Raw genomic sequence first — 21,271 nt, forward strand, 5'->3', positions numbered from 1 at the left:
TTTATAGATAGTAAGTCATTATTTAAAGATACTAAGTCATTATTTATAGATACTAAGTCATTGTTTAAATATACTAAATCATTATTTATAGATACTAAGTCATTATTTAAAGATACTAAATCATTATTATAGATACTAAGTCATTATTTAAAGATACTAAGTCATTATTTAAATATACTAAATCATTATTTATAGATACTAAGTCATTATTTAAAGATACTAAGTCATTATTTATAGATACTAAGTCATTGTTTAAATATACTAAATCATTATTTATAGATACTAAGTCATTATTTATAGATACTAAGTCATTATTTATAGATACTAAATCATTATTTAAAGATACTAAGTCATTATTTATAGATACTAAGTCATTATTTAAATATACTAAATCATTATTTATAGATAGTAAGTCATTATTTAAAGATACTAAATCATTATTTAGAGATATTAACTCATAATTTTGAGAAACTAACTGATTATTTTGAGAAACTAACTGATTATTTTGAGAAACTAGCTCATCATTTAGAGAAAGTTTCTCATTATAATGACTTTCAGATCTATTTTTTTCGCTTCATGGGCCACAGTACCACAGTCTCGTGTTGACAAACGTTACGTCACTGCGCGCTGTCGTTAGGTGGGGCGGGGGCCGTGTTGTTGCTATCGTCTTGCGGGGGGACGCGAAGACTCTTTCACACCATTCAGATTTGGATTAGCTGAACCACGGATAACATTTATATCATCAACTCCGTAAAGGATCCCGCTGTTTGCCATCTCGAGTCAACATGGGGAGCTGTTTAACTGTGGGGCCGAACGAAGCTCTGGTGGTCTCCGGTAGGTGGTCCCTCTGCTGGCGGAGCTAACGAAGCTAAGCTAGCTGTCATTTCATATGACAGCTAGCTTAGCTTAGCTGTCAGCCGTTTGTTTTACTCTTGTTTGTAGCAGCGTAGCTTGTCTTCTAATGCAGAAATAATAGCCTGGTGGCTACCGTTACCGCATAAAGCTACCAAGTTAAATCAGTGTTAGTAACGTCAATAACGGCTTACTTATAACCGTTATGCTAGCATCGTTAGCAAGCAGGCAGCGACGCTACGTTAACAGCAGGTAATAATGAGCTAGCTAATGGTCTCAGACACACTCTGACCCATAGACATATATACATATGTAGCTAGCTATATATTTATATATGTCTATGCACTGACCAGCCTCACACCACTCCACAGCAATCAGTGTCAAGCTAAATATAACAATGTAAATTAATCTGCAACATTTGAAAGCAGAAACTAAAAGCTGAATTTAATGTTATCTAGCCCTAAAAAGAGATTATGAATGAGCAGACGAGCTATATCTCTACTGTCAGACAGAAAGTAGAGGCGGATCTGAATGAAGTTCCTGCTGAGTGACTACAAACTGACAATCCAAACAGGAAGACGCAAAAAAAATCACGACAACCAAAAGAAAACAGAATATGTGGTCACTGTTCGAGGAACGGTCCCTGAAATAATGAGCATTTAGTTTAACTTTAATCTCAGATTTCAGAGAAAATAAAAATACTTATTGGAACACACACACACACACACACACACACACACACACACACACACACACACACACACACACAATTAGTGGAGAGCTCGGGAAATAGAGCCACAGAAAATGTTAAAGCCATGTGGAAACATACCAAAATACAAAAAAATAAATATTCTTTTAAATGTCCTCATCTGTGCTTTGTTATGGCCAAGTTTTATCTCTGTATTGTCACCAGTTTGATTAGAGATTGGAAATAAAGCGTCCCTGAATGAAAACTAGTCTAGAATACAGATGTGTCCAATAAGGTAATTGTAGTAACTGTGTTATTGTCACAGAAAATATATCAAAGCTGCGTTGTCTTCATGCAACTGTTCCTCTTCCCTCAGGTGGTTGTTGTGGCTCTGATACAAAGACCTACGCTGTGGGAGGCTGGGCCTGGGCTTGGTGTCTCATCTCGGACACTCAGAGGTGAAAAACAACTGTTAAAACATAATGTCCATTTATGTTATCTGCACATGGAGTTGGGTCTTTTAGTAGCTCCTTAAAACACTTTTCTGGGTTCTGCTGGCACAAATATACTCTTTAAAGTGCTCATATTATGCTCATTTTCAGGTTCATAATTGTATTTAGAGGTTGTATCAGAATAGGTTTACATGGTTTAATTTTCAAAAAACAACATATTTTTGTTGTACTGCACATTGCTGCAGCTCCTCTTTTCACCCTGTGTGTTGAGCTCTCTGTTTTAGCTACAGAGTGAAGCATTTCTGTTCCATCTTTGTTGGGAGTCGCACATGTGCAGTAGCTAGGTAAGGACTACTAGCCAGTCAGAAGCAGAGTATGAGGGTGTACCCTGACAGTAGCTAGGTAAGGACTACTAGCCAGTCAGAAGCAGAGTATGAGGGTGTACCCTGACAGTAGCTAGGTAAGGACTACTAGCCAGTCAGAAGCAGAGTATGAGGGCCCTGACAGTACCTAGGTAAGGACTACTAGCCAGTCAGAAGCAGAGTATGAGGGCCCTGACAGTACCTAGGTAAGGACTACTAGCCAGTCAGAAGCAGAGTATGAGGGCGTGCCCTGACAGTAGCTAGGTAAGGACTACTAGCCAGTCAGAAGCAGAGTATGAGGGCTCTGACAGTACCTAGGTAAGGACTACTAGCCAGTCAGAAGCAGAGTATGAGGGCGTGCCCTGACAGTAGCTAGGTAAGGACTACTAGCCAGTCAGAAGCAGGAGGGTGGGGTGCGGCCGCCCTGACAGTACCTAGGTAAGGACTACTAGCCAGTCAGAAGCAGAGTATGAGGGTGCCCTGACAGTACCTAGGTAAGGACTACTAGCCAGTCAGAAGCAGAGTATGAGGCGTGCCCTGACAGTAGCTAGGTAAGGACTACTAGCCAGTCAGAAGCAGAGTATGAGGGCGAGCCCTGACAGTACCTAGGTAAGGACTACTAGCCAGTCAGGAGCAGAGTATGAGGGCGTGCCATGCTAGCAGCTAGGCGAGCATTATAACGTGTGTTACAAAGTGACCATGTCTGTCTCTGAAGTAAAGGCTGGACTACAATAGAGCTGTTTGGAGCAGTTGGTGAACAGTGTTTTCTGTTGGAGATGGTAAGGCCCTTTGGGGTGGACTTTGGGCTTTTTCACTTTGGAAACCTATAACATGCACAATAAAAGATATATAACACAATAAAGGAAAGGGGAAAAGCCGAAAAGCATAATATGAACACTTTAAAGCCCTCTGTCCAATCTTATTTGAAGAAAATGGCCAAGGTTTTTTAAACAGACCACAGCTGAAATGGGCTTTTGCGGTCTTGACTATCACACAGTGTTGATGTTTCTAATGTTAACAGGTAGAAAAGTCTCTATTTCAGCCTACACATACACACCAGGGTTATTATAGTAAAATAAAACAATCAGTACAAAGTATTTTTAGTAAACTGAAACTAAATAAAAACTAAAACCTTAAAAAAACAGAAAACCTGTAACCGGGGCGCCCTGGTAGCTCACCTGGTTGAGCGTGCTCCCAGTATAATAAGTCTCAGTCCTAACTGCAGTGGCCTGGGTTCGAGTCCAACCTGCGTCCCTTTGCTGCCTCCAAGTCCCCCCCTCTGTCTCCCCATTTCTGGTCTTCAGATATTCCATCAAATAAGGCCAAAAATGCTTGCTCTCATCACTTTAATATTCCTATCTTCATGGCACTTTTGTTTTCTCGCTCTAGGATAACCCTGGAGATCATGACTCTGCAGCCCCGATGTGAGGACGTGGAGACAGCAGAGGGGGTAGCCATCACGGTCACAGGTGTGGCTCAGGTAAGACCACATCCCAGTGTCCTCACATAGACACATAGACCAGGCCTATTTTACCGACTTCCTCCGATATCACTAGGTCTGCACGTTGAACCTCATTATTTTATTCTTACGGAAATGTTTCTCTAGCGCTCAATAAGTACAGGAGAAGAAAACTGCAATCTTTGTCTTGTTTACATGTTCTTTAAGCAGATAGTTCCTGATCTAAATAACAAGTTTAGACTAAGAAAATTGAGCGGAAGTACGTAGGAGGGCGGAGCCAGGCTATGCAAAGGCTGCATCACAAACTGTCTCAGTATTGTTCAGCATATCACAGCTGGAAATGTCTCTGCATTAGATTTAATGAAATGCCACAAAACCAAGACTTGCCGGATGTATTACGTTACTTCACAAATGTTTTTACGCAGCTTTGGTGGCATTTTGAGGGAGCAGATAATATAGCCACACGTAACCTTTACTCTGACGCAAGATGTCGCTGTGTCTTCTTCAGGTGAAAGTCATGACGGAGCATGACTTACTGGCAGTGGCTTGTGAGCAGTTCCTGGGTAAATCGGTCATGGAAATCAAAGCTGTGGTTCTGCAGACTTTGGAGGGACATCTGCGCTCCATTCTAGGTATGGACTTTAAATTTAATTTGAACAACCTTTGACCCTGTTTACAAGTCGTTTTTAAAATGCGCCATGAGCGATCAGATCACACGTGGACTGCGTTAAACCCAAGATGAAATGACCACCGAGACGCATTGAGATCCGATCACTTGCCGCAAGGATCTGGGACGCATTTGACCACATATGTTTTGTAGCGTAAACGCCAAAGCGCCGTGATGCGCTACAGGAAAATACGTCATCAGTGCAGGGTGCATGTGGTTTTTTTTTTTATTTTGGTGAAGGCTTGCCCACATTGTGATCCGATCACTCAAACCACTTGCCGAGATGGTTTGGGACGCATTTGACCACATATCTTTTGTAGTGTAAATGCTACAATGCGTCCCTGTTTTACATTACATTTTTACAAAGATAGTTTTTTGGGCATTTTAGGCCCTTTTTTTTGTCACTTTTTTCCAAGTTTTTTCTGATGTTTTTGTCACTTTTTTCCAAGTATTTTCTGATGTTTTTGTCACTTTTTTCCAAGTATTTTCTGATGTTTTTGTCACTTTTTTCCAAGTTTTTTCCGATGTTTTTGTCACTTTTTTCCAAGTTTTTTCCCAATGTTTTTGTCACTTTTTTCCAATTTTTTTCAATGTTTTTGTCACTTTTTTCCAAGTTTTTTCCGATGTTTTTGTCACTTTTTTCCAAGTTTTTTCCGATGTTTTTGTCGTTTATTTGTGCGCTTTTTTGCCGTTTTCGTTCTTTTTTTCCCCACTTTTTAAAATCTTTTATTTTTTTTGACATTTTGTCAATTTTTTTTTATGTTCTTGTAACATTTGTTTTCTTCAAAATGCTATAAAATTTAATAAAACCCCCAAATTCAATGAAACCTTTTTGTTTTTCTGGGTCAAAATTTAAAACTAAAATTGATCAACACTTTTTCTCACTTTTCCCGACGTTTTTGTCACTTTTTTCCAAGTTTTTTCCGATGTTTTTGTCACTTTTTTCCAAGTTTTTTCCCGATGTTTTTTATCACTTTTTTCCATGTTTTTTCCCGACGTTTTTGTCACTTTTTTTCCAAGTTTTTTCCTGAGGTTTTGGTCACTTTTTTCCAAGTTTTTTCCGATGTTTTTGTCACTTTTTCCCAAGTTTTTTCCGATGTTTTTGTCACTTTTTTCAAAGTTTTTTCCCAATGTTTTTGTCACTTTTTTCCAAGTTTTTTTCAATGTTTTTGTCACTTTTTTCCAAGTTTTTTCCCAATGTTTTTGTCACTTTTTTCCAAGTTTTTTCCGATGTTTTTGTCACTTTTTTCCAAGTTTTTTCCGATGTTTTTGTCACTTTTTTCCAAGTTTTTTCCCGATGTTTTTTATCACTTTTTTCCAAGTTTTTTCCCGACGTTTTTGTCACTTTTTTCCAAGTTTTTTCCTGAGGTTTTGGTCACTTTTTTCCAAGTTTTTTCCGATGTTTTTGTCACTTTTTTCAAAGTTTTTTCCCAATGTTTTTGTCACTTTTTTCCAAGTTTTTTTCAATGTTTTTGTCACTTTTTTCCAAGTTTTTTCCAATGTTTTGTCACTTTTTTCCAATGTTTTTGTCACTTTTTTCCAATTTTTTTGTCACTTTTTTCCAAGTTTTTTCCGATGTTTTTGTCACTTTTTTCCAAGTTTTTTCCCAATGTTTTTGTCACTTTTTTCCAAGTTTTTTCTGATGTTTTTGTCACTTTTTTCCAAGTATTTTCTGATGTTTTTGTCACTTTTTTCCAAGTTTTTTCCGATGTTTTTGTCACTTTTTTCCAAGTTTTTTCCCAATGTTTTTGTCACTTTTTTCCAATTTTTTTCAATGTTTTTGTCACTTTTTTCCAAGTTTTTTCCGATGTTTTTGTCACTTTTTTCCAAGTTTTTTCCGATGTTTTTGTCGTTTATTTGTGCGCTTTTTTGCCGTTTTCGTTCTTTTTTTCCCCACTTTTTAAAATCTTTTATTTTTTTTGACATTTTGTCAATTTTTTTTAATGTTCTTGTAACATTTGTTTTCTTCAAAATGCTATAAAATTTAATAAAACCCCCAAATTCAATGAAACCTTTTTGTTTTTCTGGGTCAAAATTTAAAACTAAAATTGATCAACACTTTTTCTCACTTTTCCCGACGTTTTTGTCACTTTTTTCCAAGTTTTTTCCGATGTTTTTGTCACTTTTTTCCAAGTTTTTTCCCAATGTTTTTGTCACTTTTTTCCACGTTTTTTCCGATGTTTTTGTCACTTTTTTCCAAGTTTTTTCCGATGTTTTTGTCACTTTTTTCCAAGTTTTTTCCCAATGTTTTTGTCACTTTTTTCCAATTTTTTTCAATGTTTTTGTCACTTTTTTCCAATTTTTTTCAATGTTTTTGTCACTTTTTTCCAAGTTTTTTTCCGATGTTTTTGTCGTTTATTTGTGCGCTTTTTTTGCCGTTTTCGTTCTTTTTTTTCCCACTTTTTAAAATCTTTTATTTTTTTTGACATTTTGTCCATTTTTTTTAATGTTCTTGTAACATTTGTTTTCTTCAAAATGCTATAAAATTTAATAAAACCCCCAAATTCAATGAAAGTAGTGAACTGATCATTTATTTTACGGAACCATCCACGTTATTTTTAATTTTTTTGACAATGTGGTTGAAAGAAACCCAAATTTCTTTACTTTTTGAAAAGGTGTCAAATTTGACTCGAGGACAATTCGATTCAATTAAATTTTATTTATAGTATCAAATCATAACAGAGTTATCTCGAGACACTTTACAGATAGAGTAGGTCTAGACCACACTCTATAAATTCCAAAACCCCAACAATTACAGTAATTCCCTCAAGAGCAAGCATTAGCAGTGGCTGTGGCGAGGAAAAACTCCCTTTTAGGACAACAGGAGAGTTAAGCATCATTGTGTATTAACTCTAGATTGATTTGTGGCAGCAGTGCTCTGTAGTTAAAAGGATTGCAAAAAAACTCTGCTGCCCTCGTTTTTTACACAATCCAAAGAAATATTGATAATACATAAAAATGCACAAGACTGCTGCCAGTTGGTGAAAAGTGGCATTTTGAATTGAAAGGTACACACGGACATGTGGGATGGAGATATTGACAGCGTCTCTCTTTCACAGGTACCTTGACTGTAGAGCAGATCTATCAGGACAGAGACCAGTTCGCTAAACTGGTGAGGGAGGTAGCAGCTCCCGACGTGGGCAGGATGGGCATCGAGATTCTCAGCTTTACCATCAAGGTAAGGGCTAGGCTTGCACGATATTGACGAAATGTGATATTGCGATATCGATTATGAATATTGCGATATCGATGTTGATTTCGATATTTTTTAAACGTATGTAAAATTACAAAAGTTACGGGAAAACGCATCAAAATAGATCCAGAACACATACAACACATGGTTTATTTCAACTGACAGTCATATTGGACTGGTCCAACATGAATAAATAAATAAGGACCATGTCTACAGAATAGGACGTGTGCTACTGGTTGGACAGTATAAAATAAATGCAAGAGAACAGGACACAACTTTTCTTTCTCTTCTCTGATTCGTTCTATTTTGTTGTCTCTATCTATCTCTTCACTTACAATGACTACGTTTACATGCAGCCAATAACTCATTCAAAACCGGAATATTAGCAATAACCAGGTCGCGCACGGCCATGTAAACACCGGCAAAAACCCGAATATTCTACCTGGGTTACCCCTTTTCTAACCCGAAATTTTGGTCATGTAAACTTGTATCGGCATATCCCCATCACAAGGAACATTGATTTGTGTTCTGTGCATTTTCTATTCGCAAGGAATCTCGGTCTTTTGAGTAAAGGAACTTCTCGTATGCGCCAGAAAACATAGTTATAATAATAATTATATACTATAATAATATAGTTATATATATATATGTCAATGCAGAAAACATAGTTATAATAATAATTATATACTATAATAATATAGTTATATATATGTCAATGCAGAAAACGTAGTTATAATAATAATTATATACTATAATAATATAGTTATATATATATATGTGAATGCAGAGAACCTGCGCGCAGTATACCGGAAGTAAACAGGAAGTAGAGGTAAACATGGCGAGACGCAGCACAGCACCACACTTTTGGAGCGAGGAGGAAAAGTGTGGTGAAAACCATGAATATAATGTCTTTTGTTGACGGCAGAAAGTACCGAGATAGTGAGATTTATAAGAAGGGGACCCAAAAGTTATTGCGTCTTAAGGTTGTCCGTAGGCTACGTCCAGACGCTAACCGTGCCTCGCCGTTTACATCGGGATATCGCCAACTGATTACAGATGCCGCGTATACAGGAGTAACTCTCTCTGCTCTCGCATGTAAACGGGTTATTCCGAATGTTTCAGAAACCCGAATAGTGACCTTAACCCGACCATAACCCGAAAATTGACAGCTTGTAAACGTGCTAACTGTCACTCTGTTGAAATATGCACACACGCGTGGTACGCTCCGTAGGGTTGGTCACGTAGTGGCGCCGTGCGCTGACGTGTACCAACCAAGGGGGTAAGCTTCGCTTCAGAACTCGAACCTCCTATGGCGCCATTTTGACGCTACAAAGAGATCACCTCCCTGTTAGCATTCCACTGACTAGCATACATTTTGACGCCACTTTGACAGCGAATAACTTTACATCTGAAGCGTTTAAAGACTCTATTTGTCCGTTGTTTATTTCTAAAGAATCACGACAATGTATAAAAGGCTCCATTACCTTGTACCTCACGTTATGGCTCCGTAGCAGACGCTTTTATAACAATAGGCTAACGATTGTGTCATAACCACGAGACTTACTGTCACACAGTAGAGGAATTACCGTATAGTACAGGAGAAGCTCACAGGCAGTTTGGACTTCCATTAGCTGTTTAGGTTTAATTACTAATGTTAACTAGCATGTTAGTGATCAGTAATTAGCCTGTGCCTATGTTATCTCCTTACATATACCTACACTCTCCTTCTCTGTAAGATTGGGAATGATTGAGATTTCTCTCGGCACAGCTACCAGAAGACTTCACACTTTCAGACACGTTGCTCACGTCACATCTACGTCATCTCTCTCAGCTGGAGGCTGCTCAGTAAAGCAAGTGATCACCGGAAAAGTGACTTCTAATAGCCTTCACTGGTCTCCGTCCAGAGCAACGGGATCTATTGGTCCATTATATATATGTCAATGGTACCAACGTGTGCAAGCGGCGCGGAAACAGCGTTTCGAGCTCTAAATCAAACACAACTAAGCCACACAGCCAACGGACGGGACGCAGCGCTCCCCAAAATAAACAAACTATTGCATACTTATTGCAACACTATTCGATATATTGCAATAACAATATTGAGCCGATATATATCTTGCACCCCTAGTAAGGGCAATGTACGTAGTGCTATGACAACAAACCGGAACACCTGAAGAAAATGCTAATGTACGTAGCTACTAGGGCTGGGCGATATATCGATATAAAAAATATATCGATATATTGTTAAATGAGATATGGAATTAGACCATATCGCATATATCGATACAGTTCAAATGTGATCCTTGCTCCAAGCAAGCTGCTGACTCCTTTTGGATTGGCCTCTTTTATTTTATAGGCTTTTTATTTAAGATTTTTTTATGTAAATGTGCACCTTTAAAAAAAAAAAAGGTACTCCTGTTATACAGTATTTAAGTTTACATTTTATTGTTATTTGAACAGCTGAGCATTTAATCATGAACCAGGTGAAGAAACCGGTTTATTATTTATTTGATTTTGCAACTGTTTCTATGAAACTACTTGAACATTTGCTCTCACTTTGCGGAAAAAAATATCGGGATAAATATCGTGTATCGATATTCAGCCAAAATATATCGGGATATGACTTTTGGTCCATATCGCCCAGCCCTAGTAGCTACTGAGCAAAGGCAGGTCAAAATAACACAGTTCAGCGTGGACTTTGACTCCAATGCAAAGAGAAAACAGCACGTTGCAATGAAGCTGCAGTCTCAATCCGAGAAGAAACCAGCGCACGAGAAGCCTCGTCTCTTCCCTTCCTTCGCGCCTCGTCTCCCCCGACACACATTTAGTGATTGAAACGTCCTTCGAGGATGGTGGAGCTCGACTCATTTTCTGTCAGTTGGAGGACGGAGGAGCGAGGAAGAGAGGAAGCACAGTTAGCAAAACGGAAAGGCCCGCATTTCAATTTAGGTTCACAATAAATTGAGGCCCACGAAGTTTTTGGTGCTTTTATTTGATTTTTTTTACATTTTTGACGTCTTTTACAGCGGTTTATGCGCTTTTTTCAAGATTGAGGCACTTTGTTTTAACGATTTGGACGCTTTACTCAATGTTTTGCCACTTTTTCGGAAGTTTTTGATGCTTTTATTTGATTTGTTTTACATTTTTGACGTCTTTTACAGCGGTTTATGCGCTTTTTTCAAGATTGAGGCACTTTGTTTTAACGATTTGGACGCTTTACTCAATGTTTTGCCACTTTTTCGGAAGTTTTTGGCCGCTTTTTACGATGCTTTTTCTCACTTTCTGATGTTTTTGTCCCTTTTTCAGACAATTTTGACGCTTTTTTTCGGGCCTATTTCCAACTTTTTTTCTCTTAACCCTTGTGTGGTCCTTTGGGTCACCGGGACCCGAAGGACCACACAAGGATGATGTACTTCCGTTTATTTTGTTGAGAATTGCTCTCTAAACCCTGTCTCTTGTAAAGTAAGTAAGTAAAGTTTGTTTCCTAGCACATTTAAACACCGTTTAAGCTGACCAAAATGCTGTACAAACGAGCACCAAGGTGCTGCATTAACCTTTTTGTTTTAAGGGTTTAAATAAACACATGTCAATAATTTCTACATGTCTGACCCTTGATGATGATTGATTCTCATTTTCCAGTCTGGCCCTCTGGGAAACTGAGTTTGACACCCCTGGTTTATGGGCCGTGACATTAAGCGAGAGAGACGGCAGGGTTTGACATGGCTGACAAAGACGAAAGCTAGCAGACTCTTTCGTTAGCTCGGCTATGAAAACACGAATGTATGTTTACCACAATATGTTTGGCCACAATAATCCTAGCGTGTAGAATTTGATACGACACGTCTGTGGACCGATATACTTTCATAAATCCCCTTCACATTATGATTAGTGCTGCACAATCAATCTCCTTACACTTCTTAGAGAGGGAAAATGTATCCCAGTAATGCTCACGCACAAACTTGTAGTTTAGAAGTGCATCTTTGGGATTGTGAGCGCTCTGTTGTTTCCATTTCTGTCTGACGCACGGACTACCACTAAGAGCCGACATTTGGGACATGCCTTGTGTGTTTATAGGCTAAGCAGTTCTGTAGAAGTCATAGGAACATGAGTCAGCAGCCGCCCTGTCTTGTTTCTAATCTATCGAATATGTTTCATCTGCTGTCGAGGCTGCTGCTCATTAGAGGCTTCCTCTGTACAGTTGGACTGCTGTTGATGAGAACTGATTGAAGGGTGGAGCAGACACAGCGGCTGACCATAATGCTTAGCTGAAAGCCCAGAGTCCATTTCACCAGTTAGCTCATTAGTGGAGGCTTCAAGACATTAGCGGGTTGTCTATGTTGTGTATACAGTACAGGCCAAAAGTTTGGACACACCTTCTCATTCAATGTGTTTCTTTATTTTCATGACTATTTACATTGTAGATTCTCACTGAAGGCATCAAAACTATGAATGAACACATATGGAATTATGTACTTAACAAAAAAGTGTGAAATAACTGAAAACATGTCTTATATTTTAGATTCTTCAAAGTAGCCACCCTTTGCTTTTTTTGATAACTCTGCAAACCCTTGGTGTTCTCTCAATGAGCTTCATGAGGTAGTCACCTGAAATGGTTTTACCTTCACAGGTGTGCTTTGTCAGGGTTAGTTAGTGGAAGTTTTTTCCCTTATTAATAAAAAGCAAAGGGTGGCTACTGTGAAAATCTAAAATATAAGACATGTTTTCAGTTATTTCACACTTTTTTGTTAAGTACATAATTCCATATGCGTTCATTCATAGTTTTGATGGCTTCAGTGAGAATCTACAATAAATAGTCATGAAAATAAAAAGGAACCGCATTGAATGAGAAGGTGTGCCCAAACTTTGGCCTTTACTATATATATATATATATATATATATATATATATATATATATATATATATATATATATATATATATATATATATATATATATATATATACATATACATATATAGCTGGGCAATATATTGATATTCTATCGATATCGTGATATGAGACTAGGTATCGTCTTAGATTTTGGATATCGTGATATGGCATAATAAGTGTTGTCTTTTCCTGGTTTTAAAGGCTGCATTACAGTAGAGTGATGTAATTTTCTGAACTTACCAGACTGTTCTAGCTGTTCTATTATTTGCCTTTACCCACTTAGCTATTATATCCACATTACTGATGATTATTTATCAAAAATCTCATTGTGTAAATATTTTGTGAAAGCACCAATGGTCAACGCTACAATATCGTTGCGGTATCGATATCGAGGTATTTGGTCAAAAATATCGTGATATTTGATTTTCTCCATATCGCCCAGCCCTAATATATGGTATAAATACACACACACACACACACACACACACACACACACACAGTAGGGCTGCACAATATATCATTGTGAAAGGCTGTGACATATCGCCAAAGACAGAACATATCAGTAGAAAACTGCACTTTATAATCTAAAGTGCAGATCCTTCTGATGCATTTCCTGCAGTTTTCTACTGATATTTTTCATTTTTTTTTAGTGCTGCCTTTTTAAATTCAATTCAATGTTCAGTTAGTTCAATAAAAGGATGCTGGAAATGGTTGCCTTTCATTTGTTTTGAATTCAACAAGCAATTTGTTGTATTGTAGAAGAATTCTGAAAGCAGCAGAAATGCAGAACCGAGTACACTTTATACCGCAAGTAATATCGTTATCGCGATATTCAACAACTTTTCGCATATTTTTCCTCATACAGTGCAGCCCTAAGACACACAGATATATATATATATATATATATTATATATATATATATATATATATATATATATATATATATATATATACAGTTTCCTGTGGTTTTAGTGTTTTCAGGAAGCTTCCAGGTTGACCTGTTTGTCTGTGCTCGCAGGATGTGTACGATAAACTGGATTACCTGAGCTCCCTGGGGAAGACCCAGACTGCAGCCGTCCAGAGGGACGCAGACATCGGCGTGGCTGAGGCAGAGAGGGATGCTGGGATACGGGTAAGGAGGTCCTAGCATGTGGGAGACTCTGAGAAGTGGATTCTGTGTGGACAAAAAAAACAAAACAGCAACAACACAGCTTTACTTCTCTATCGTCTCATAGGAAGCCGAGTGTAAGAAGGAGATGATGCACGTCAAATTCCAGGCTGACACCAAGATGGCCGATTCCAAACGAGAACTGGAGCTGCAGAAAGCTAATTTCAACCAGGAAGTCAACACTAAGGTGGGCACCTGACTAAACTGTGTGAGGGCATGATCACAGGCGCTTTAAAGTAGTACCAAAGCGGTAGAGTGAGCTAGAGAATGAACGGAGAGAGGGAGCGGTGCTACTGCTAACGTTAGATAAAACCAAGGAGGGTATAAGCTTCGCTTCAGAACTCGAACCTCCTATGGCGCCATTTTGACGCTACAAAGAGATCACCTCCCGTTAGCATTCCACTGACTAGCATACATTTTGGCGCCACTTTGACAGCGAATAACTTTACATCTGAAGCGTTTAAAGACTCTATTTGTCCGTTGTTTATTTCTAAAGAAACACAACAATGTATAAAAGGCTCCATTACCTTGTACCTCACGTTATCGCTCCGTAGCAGACGTTTTTGTAAAAATAGGCTAACGATTGTGTCATAACCACGAGACTTACTGTCACACAGTAGAGGAATTACCGTATAGTACAGGAGAAGCTCGCAGGCAGTTTGGACTTCCATTAGCTGTTTAGGTTTAATTACTAATGTTAACTAGCATGTTAGTGATCAGTAATTAGCCTGTGCCCATGTTATCTCCTTACATATACCTACGCTCTCCGTCTCTGTAAGATTGGGAATGATTGAGATTTCTCTCAGCACAGCTACCAGAAGACTTCACACTTTCAGACGGGTTGCTCACGTCACATCTACGTTGTCTCCGTCAGTTGGAGGCTGCTCAGTAAAGCAAGAGATCACCGGAAAAGTGCTTCTAACATCCTTCACTGGTCTCCGTCCAGAGCAACGGGGTCTATTGGTCCATTATATTTATGTCAATGGATAAAACAAAGCGATTTCCATGGACAGGGTGCACCCGGTCCTATCGTATAACTCGCTGTGCTCCGACACTAGCACAAGTTTATCTACCTTCTCCATTTTTTCCTGTTGTTGTGGAAACGACAGGCCTCGTTACTCCGATTATCTGGTCAGCTGTCAAAAAAAAAAAAAGCGCTTGACATAGGGCGTTTTTTTGTCAGAAAAGTTGAACCTCTGACGCCAGATGTTGAGCCTCTCAGGACTTTTTCCGATGTACTCCACAGGATTTTAAAACAGACGCTGGCAGCTTCAGAAAAAAGACACAGTGTGTGAACATTGCCTTAAGCAGCAACCTCTGATGCTAAAAGATGAAGCCAATGCAGAAGTGCAAAAAACGTATCTTATGTAGAGCCCGACCGATATCAGGCATTTTCTAAACTATCGATATATCGGCATTTATAACGGCCGATAAATGAATATTTAAAAAATAAAATAAAAAAGGGACGAAACCTCCTTCGACCACGTTCTGAGTGTTGGCGTTGCGTAGTGTGTCCACCAGAGGGCGCTCCACAACGGCCATGTTGGCAGCACTCTTTGATTTTTGTTGTTGTTATTGTTCAAAGGACTTTAAGTTTCATATCTTACATTTGTGTTTTTATACATTTTTATTTATCAGAACTTTTTTTTAAAGATAAACTTTTTGGGCATTTTAGGCCTTTATTTGTATAGGACAGCTTAGACTTGAATGAGGAGAGAGAGGGGGAATGACCTGCAGCAAAGGGCTGCAGATCGGAGTCAAACCCGCGGCCGCTGCGTCAAGGACTAAACCTCTATATATGGGCGCCTGCTCTACCAGGTGAGCTAATCAGGCGCCCATTTATCAGAACTTTAATATATTTTGATGTTCTGTTGTGACAATAAAACAAACACGTTTATTTTTAAACTACATTATCATATTATCTTACTGAGGACTCATAAATAGCTACAAATAACTGATGTTTGGGAAATATGTTTAGGTTTTGTTACGCATTTCTGGATTATTTTTTTTTTCAAATCACCAAATATTTGTATCGATATCGGCCTCCTTTATCGGTCGGACTCTAGTCTCACGTGCTGATGTTTTTTTTTAGAAAGCGGAGGCCCAGCTGGCGTACGAGCTGCAGGCAGCCAAGGAGCAGCAGAAGATCTGCCTGGAGGAGATTGAGATCGAAGTGGTGCAGAGGAAGAAGCAGATCACCATTGAGGAGAGGGAGATCGAGCGGACAGACAAGGAGCTCATCGCCACAGTCAAGAGGCCCGCTGAGGCAGAGGCCTACAAAATGCAGCAGCTGGCCGAGGGGCAGAAGTGAGTGAGAACCCAGCGGTCGAAAAAGGGGCATTCAGACCATTTTTAAGCGCTTTTTCAACCATTATCACCAATCGGAAGAAATTGCACAATCACAGAGAAGCAACACTTTGACAACACAAGTGTTCGGCAGAGTCCACGCTCCTCTTGTCCTCTCGCTACAGCGGCCTGTAGTCGGCTTAAAAGCGAGGACTTGGCGAGCTAATTAGAGTAGAAATCTGAAACATCTAGTATAGATTTAATGTTAAAATGCAATACACTCCAGTAGCATTATCGAGGGCTGCAACTTGTCTATAAAATGTCCGAAAATGGTGAAAAGTGTGGATCAGTGGTTCCCAAAAGCCTGAGAAGGCTTCCTCAAATGTCCGTTGTTTTGTCCACAACCCAAAGATATTCAGTTCACTGTCACAGAGGAGAGAAGAAACTATATACTATTAACATTTGACAAGCTGGAATCTGAGCAATTTTTTACATTTTTTCATAAAAAAATGACTCAAACTGATTAATCGATTATCAAAGTAGATGGCGATTTACTTAATAGTTGACAACTTATCGATTAATCTTTGCGATTAGCAGTTAGAAGTACGCAGCATATTGTGAGAAGTGTTAAATGGATGAATCAGCTATCAGTTCATTTAACTCGTGTGTTTCTCCCCCCCCCCCCTGCATCAGGACGAAGACGGTGCTGATAGCTCAGGCTCAGGCCGAAAAGATCAGGAAGATCGGCGAGGCGGAGGCTTCCTCCATCGAGGCCGTGGGCAAGGCGGAGGCTGAGAAGATGAGACTGAAGGCTGAGGCCTACCAGCAGTACGGAGAGGCAGCTAAGACCGCCCTGGTCCTGGAGGCCCTGCCTAAGGTAAAACATAGAAGGCTTCTCCAAGTGTCCTTAAAGCGCTCATATTATGCTCATCTTCAGGTTCATAATTGTATTTAGAGGTTATATCAGAATAGGTTTACATGGTTTAATTTTCCACAAACACCATATTGTTGTCGTACTGCACATTGCTGAAGCTCCTCTTTTCACCCTGTGTGTTGAGCTCTCTGTTTTAGCTACAGAGTGAGACATCACATTTCTGTTCCATCTTTGTTGGGAGTCGCACATGCTCAGTAGCTTGCTCCTCCGTGTGGCTGACTCTGTTGATTCTTTTAAAAGGCAACTCAAGACACTGTTATTTAAACAAGCTTTTAGTTGACTGGGTTTAATTTATCTTTGACCTTTTAAATGTTTTATCTTCATCCAATGTATTTTAATGTGGTTGTACCTTGTGAAGCACTTTGTGATTTTTATCTGTGAAAAGCGCTCTATAAATAAACTTTACTTACTTACTTACTAGGTAAGGACTACTAGCCAGTCAGAAGCAGAGTATGAGGGCGTGCCCTGACAGTACCTAGGTAAGGACTACTAGCCAGTCAGAAGCAGAGTATGAGGGTCCTGACAGTAGCTAGGTAAGGACTACTAGCCAGTCAGAAGCAGAGTATGAGGGTCCTGACAGTAGCTAGGTAAGGACTACTAGCCAGTCAGAAGCAGAGTAGAAGGGCGTGCCCTGACAGTAGCTAGGTAAGGACTACTAGCCAGTCAGAAGCAGAGTATGAGGGCGTGCCCTGACAGTAGCTAGGTAAGGACTACTAGCCAGTCAGAAGCAGAGTATAAGGGCGTGCCCTGACAGTAGCTAGGTAAGGACTACTAGCCAGTCAGAAGCAGAGTATGAGGGCGTGCCCTGACAGTAGCTAGGTAAGGACGTACGCACGTTAGTGCGCTGATGACCTCATCTGTTGACATTTCCGAATGCCTTCCTACAGTTAATAAAACTGGCCTTTCCACACAAACAAACGTACACGTGTCATTAGTATGAGAAAAAAAAAAGAGATTTTAACTGTCGGGCTCAGACAGAAATATCTTAATGCCTGTCGGACGCGGGCCGATCCGGACTCTAGTCGGGATCACCGCGGTTGCTTCAATCTTGACGTGTAACATGATAACTCAGTGTGTTTTTATTTTTATTTATTTATGTCCTTACAGTAAACACTTTCTCGTATCTTTGTAGATTGCTTCCAAGGTGGCTGCGCCATTAGCCAAGACCAATGAGATCGTCATGCTCAGTGGGGACGGCAACCGGCTGACCAGCGAGGTCAACCGCCTGTTGGCTGAACTTCCTGTGTCAGTCAACGCTCTCACTGGAGTGGATTTGTCAAAGGTAAGCACAGTAATATCAACGCTAGTAACAGCTCTCCAAATCCACAGGTGGTGGATAAGACATAAAACTGGTGAACGTTTCTGAGTGTTAATAACTCAACTCGCACCTGCAAACTTGTCGCTTTTTGGCGAAAATCAGCGTTTTGAAAATGTCATCCACGTGAATCTACTGGACTGAATTGCAACGCCTTATTTAGGTGCCACTTAAATGCCTGCACTTCTCTCTGATGCTCCAAAAACGGACGTTAGAAGGAACTGAAACACCTTTGGCCTAGTTGCTGCCGACATTTTCAAGGCGCAACCAATTCCAGAAGGTTGCCGCGCTGTGTTTTGCCTCTCTGCTCTGCGCCCTGCCTCGCGGTTTTTGCCGCGGATCACGTGTAGGTGGTTGAAGCCAGCCAGCTGAGCTTTTGGGGAAAACCCTAAAAAAGAACAGTGACTGGAGAAAAAAATAAAAAAAAGTAGGCCATGAAGCCACTCTTTGGCTACAGTACAGGCCAAAAGTTTGGACACACCTTCTCATTCAATGTGTTTCCTTTTTATTTTCATGACTATTTACATTGTAGATTCTCACTGAAGGCATCAAAACTATGAATGAACACATATGGAATCAGGTACTTAACAAAAAAGTGTGAAATAACTGAAAACATGTCTTATATTTTAGATTCTTCAAAGTAGCCACCCTTTGCTTTTTTTGATAACTCTGCAAACCCTTGGTGTTCTCTCAATGAGCTTCATGAGGTAGTCACCTGAAATGGTTTTACCTTCACAGGTGTGCTTTGTCAGGGTTAATTAGTGGAAGTTTTTCCCTTATTAATAAAAAAGCAAAGGGTGGCTACTTTGAAGAATCTAAAATATAAGACATGTTTTCAGTTATTTCACACTTTTTTGTTAAGTACATAATTCCATATGTGTTCATTCATAGTTTTGGTCTGTGGTCTGTGTGTTTGTGAATGTTTTTGTCTAGGAGTTTTTGTTGTGTATATGGTGTTTATGTTCTGCAGAGCAGGAACCTGCTGAAAATCAGTTTTACACTGAGTCAGGCCCGATTGTCTTTAATCTTTTCCTGTTTAATAAATAAAAAATGAAAAACAAAAAATGAAATTTGATGCCTTCAGTGAGAATCTACAATGTAAATAGTCATGAAAATAAAGAAACACATTGAATGAGAAGGTGTGTCCAAACTTTTGGCCTGTACTGTATGTTCACACCGTAAGTCTTAATGCTTAATTTGGATTTTTTTTTTTGGGGCTGTTCACATGACCTTTTAAAATGCGGCCCTATATCAGATTCCAGTTTGAACTGTTTGCGGTTTCGAACTGACCAGCATGCGCTAAAGAACAATAACAATGACATCAGACGCAGCACGCTGCTGCGCTAAAGTTAGGGAGGTCATGAAGGAAGTCAGCATTTTCGCTTTTATCTCAAAATGTTTGTGTAATGGCAGCCGTAACATTTAACGAGCAGACACTAATTAGGTCTAACACCTCCCTCTCCCTCCATCGACTTGCTCCATCACTGTTCTCCATGCTGTAGGTCTAGTCCAGTTTTTAATCTTACTGTCTGTGTCTCGGGCTAATTCCCACCGGTGCAGAATTGTGACAAATATCGATGTAGATTGACGTAAAAGTCGCATCAAATATGGAAGTGGTCTAAATCTGATTTGAAAAGAAATCAGATCCGGGCTAGGTTTGAGTGTTCACACTACTTCTGAAGAAGTCTGACCTGGTCAGCTTTGGGCCTCTTCCACCAGCAGTCTGATCGTACTGTAGCCTCGTTCCAGAGTTTCAACGGCAGGTTGAATAATCTGTCGTCTTTCCGACAGATCCCGTTGCTGCAGAAGATGACCGGTGCTCAAGCCTGAAAGCCGACTCCTCCACACGACTCCAGTATCTCTCGTATGCACTCTGATAGACTGCCTTTAATACACTTGAAGAATTTTGTTGTTTTATACGTATATACTGTAAACCAAGTGGATTTTTGGAAACCTCTGGTGCCTTACTTTACACAGGGCCAGAATATCTGCATGCACTGCTGCTCATTCAAAGATTTTTTTTATTTTGTGTTAACATGGGAACATTTTGTGTTGTGTTTTTATCCAGGTTATATTAATAATAACACCTAAATCTTCTGTATTTATACATTGAGGGTCCGGCTTTCACTTTTTACACTCCGTACGTCGCAGGCCTTTGTCGTTTTATATACCTCTTTCTTTATCGTTAGACACATCTGCATTCCCTAGAGAACATTAATCTTTTTCTCGTGGAGCTTTTCTTTGTATTCTACATGTTGTAATATTTAACGATTTGTTATTTTGGGTCACTGATTGATTCTTACAATGCAACAGGTGCTCAAAATCTTAAAAGAAGCCCCCTCTCATTGTGCAAAGTGTGTCTGTTCCCCTGAAATAAGTTTAATTGTCAACAAACTGTTGATGTCAGGCATAATACATATGCTTATCATTGACATGTTGGCAGGAAAACGGGAAGAAAAATCTGATCTTGTGCTGATATGGTTAGCTTGTAGCGTGTTCCTTTTAATATTTAGTGGAAAACTGTTAGTAGTTTCGGCCTAGATCAAGAGTCTGTGTTAAAAAGAAAGAAAGAATGAGGGGCAAACTGTACGAAAGGCCGAACAGCGATGCCAAATAGAATAGGTTGTCTTTTAATTAGTCGTATTGTCGTTATCAGAAGGATTTTGGGATACTGTACAGTTTATCTGATGTGTAATTTCATACCACAAATACCTGTAGATGCTAAGTCACGTTCGACAGGGTGCGTCAAACAAACCAAACTCCTACACTTTACACAGAAACACACTTTTCTGTTCAATGTTTGCACACGTTTGCATTGATTTGTTTTTAATAACTGTGACATAAAAAAAATAGAAGGACCTTTTAGCACTTTGTGTGTGCGCTTTAACTTATCAAACAATTTTTGTCTGTTTTTAAATCAGTGATATTGCTGTTTGTAAATGTTTTTGGGGGTCCAAAGCACCAAATGTTAAAAAGGGAGAGTTCAGATGTTTAGAAGTGTGGTTGT

The 21,271-nt window shown here is 39.4% G+C and overlaps 1 protein-coding gene across 1 annotated transcript in view; it reads left to right on the forward strand.

Annotated features, from left to right (window-relative positions):
- The first annotated feature begins 615 nt into the window (after positions 1–615).
- The window catches only part of LOC120550300 (flotillin-2), a 21,129-nt gene continuing 473 nt past the window's right edge, over positions 616–21,271 (forward strand). Inside the window, exons 1-11 of the mRNA XM_039787153.1 lie at positions 616–834; positions 1,917–1,998; positions 3,744–3,834; positions 4,322–4,445; positions 7,540–7,658; positions 13,580–13,693; positions 13,797–13,916; positions 15,822–16,036; positions 16,709–16,892; positions 18,082–18,231; positions 20,056–21,271. The exon at positions 20,056–21,271 is cut by the window's right edge and continues 473 nt beyond it. Coding sequence (XP_039643087.1) covers positions 786–834; positions 1,917–1,998; positions 3,744–3,834; positions 4,322–4,445; positions 7,540–7,658; positions 13,580–13,693; positions 13,797–13,916; positions 15,822–16,036; positions 16,709–16,892; positions 18,082–18,231; positions 20,056–20,094 — 1,287 coding nt within the window. The 5' untranslated portion in view covers positions 616–785 and the 3' untranslated portion in view covers positions 20,095–21,271. The remainder of the gene's footprint in view (positions 835–1,916; positions 1,999–3,743; positions 3,835–4,321; positions 4,446–7,539; positions 7,659–13,579; positions 13,694–13,796; positions 13,917–15,821; positions 16,037–16,708; positions 16,893–18,081; positions 18,232–20,055) is intronic.

This window comes from Perca fluviatilis, chromosome 2 (genome assembly GCF_010015445.1).
Source record: "Perca fluviatilis chromosome 2, GENO_Pfluv_1.0, whole genome shotgun sequence".
NCBI lineage: Eukaryota > Metazoa > Chordata > Actinopteri > Perciformes > Percidae > Perca > Perca fluviatilis.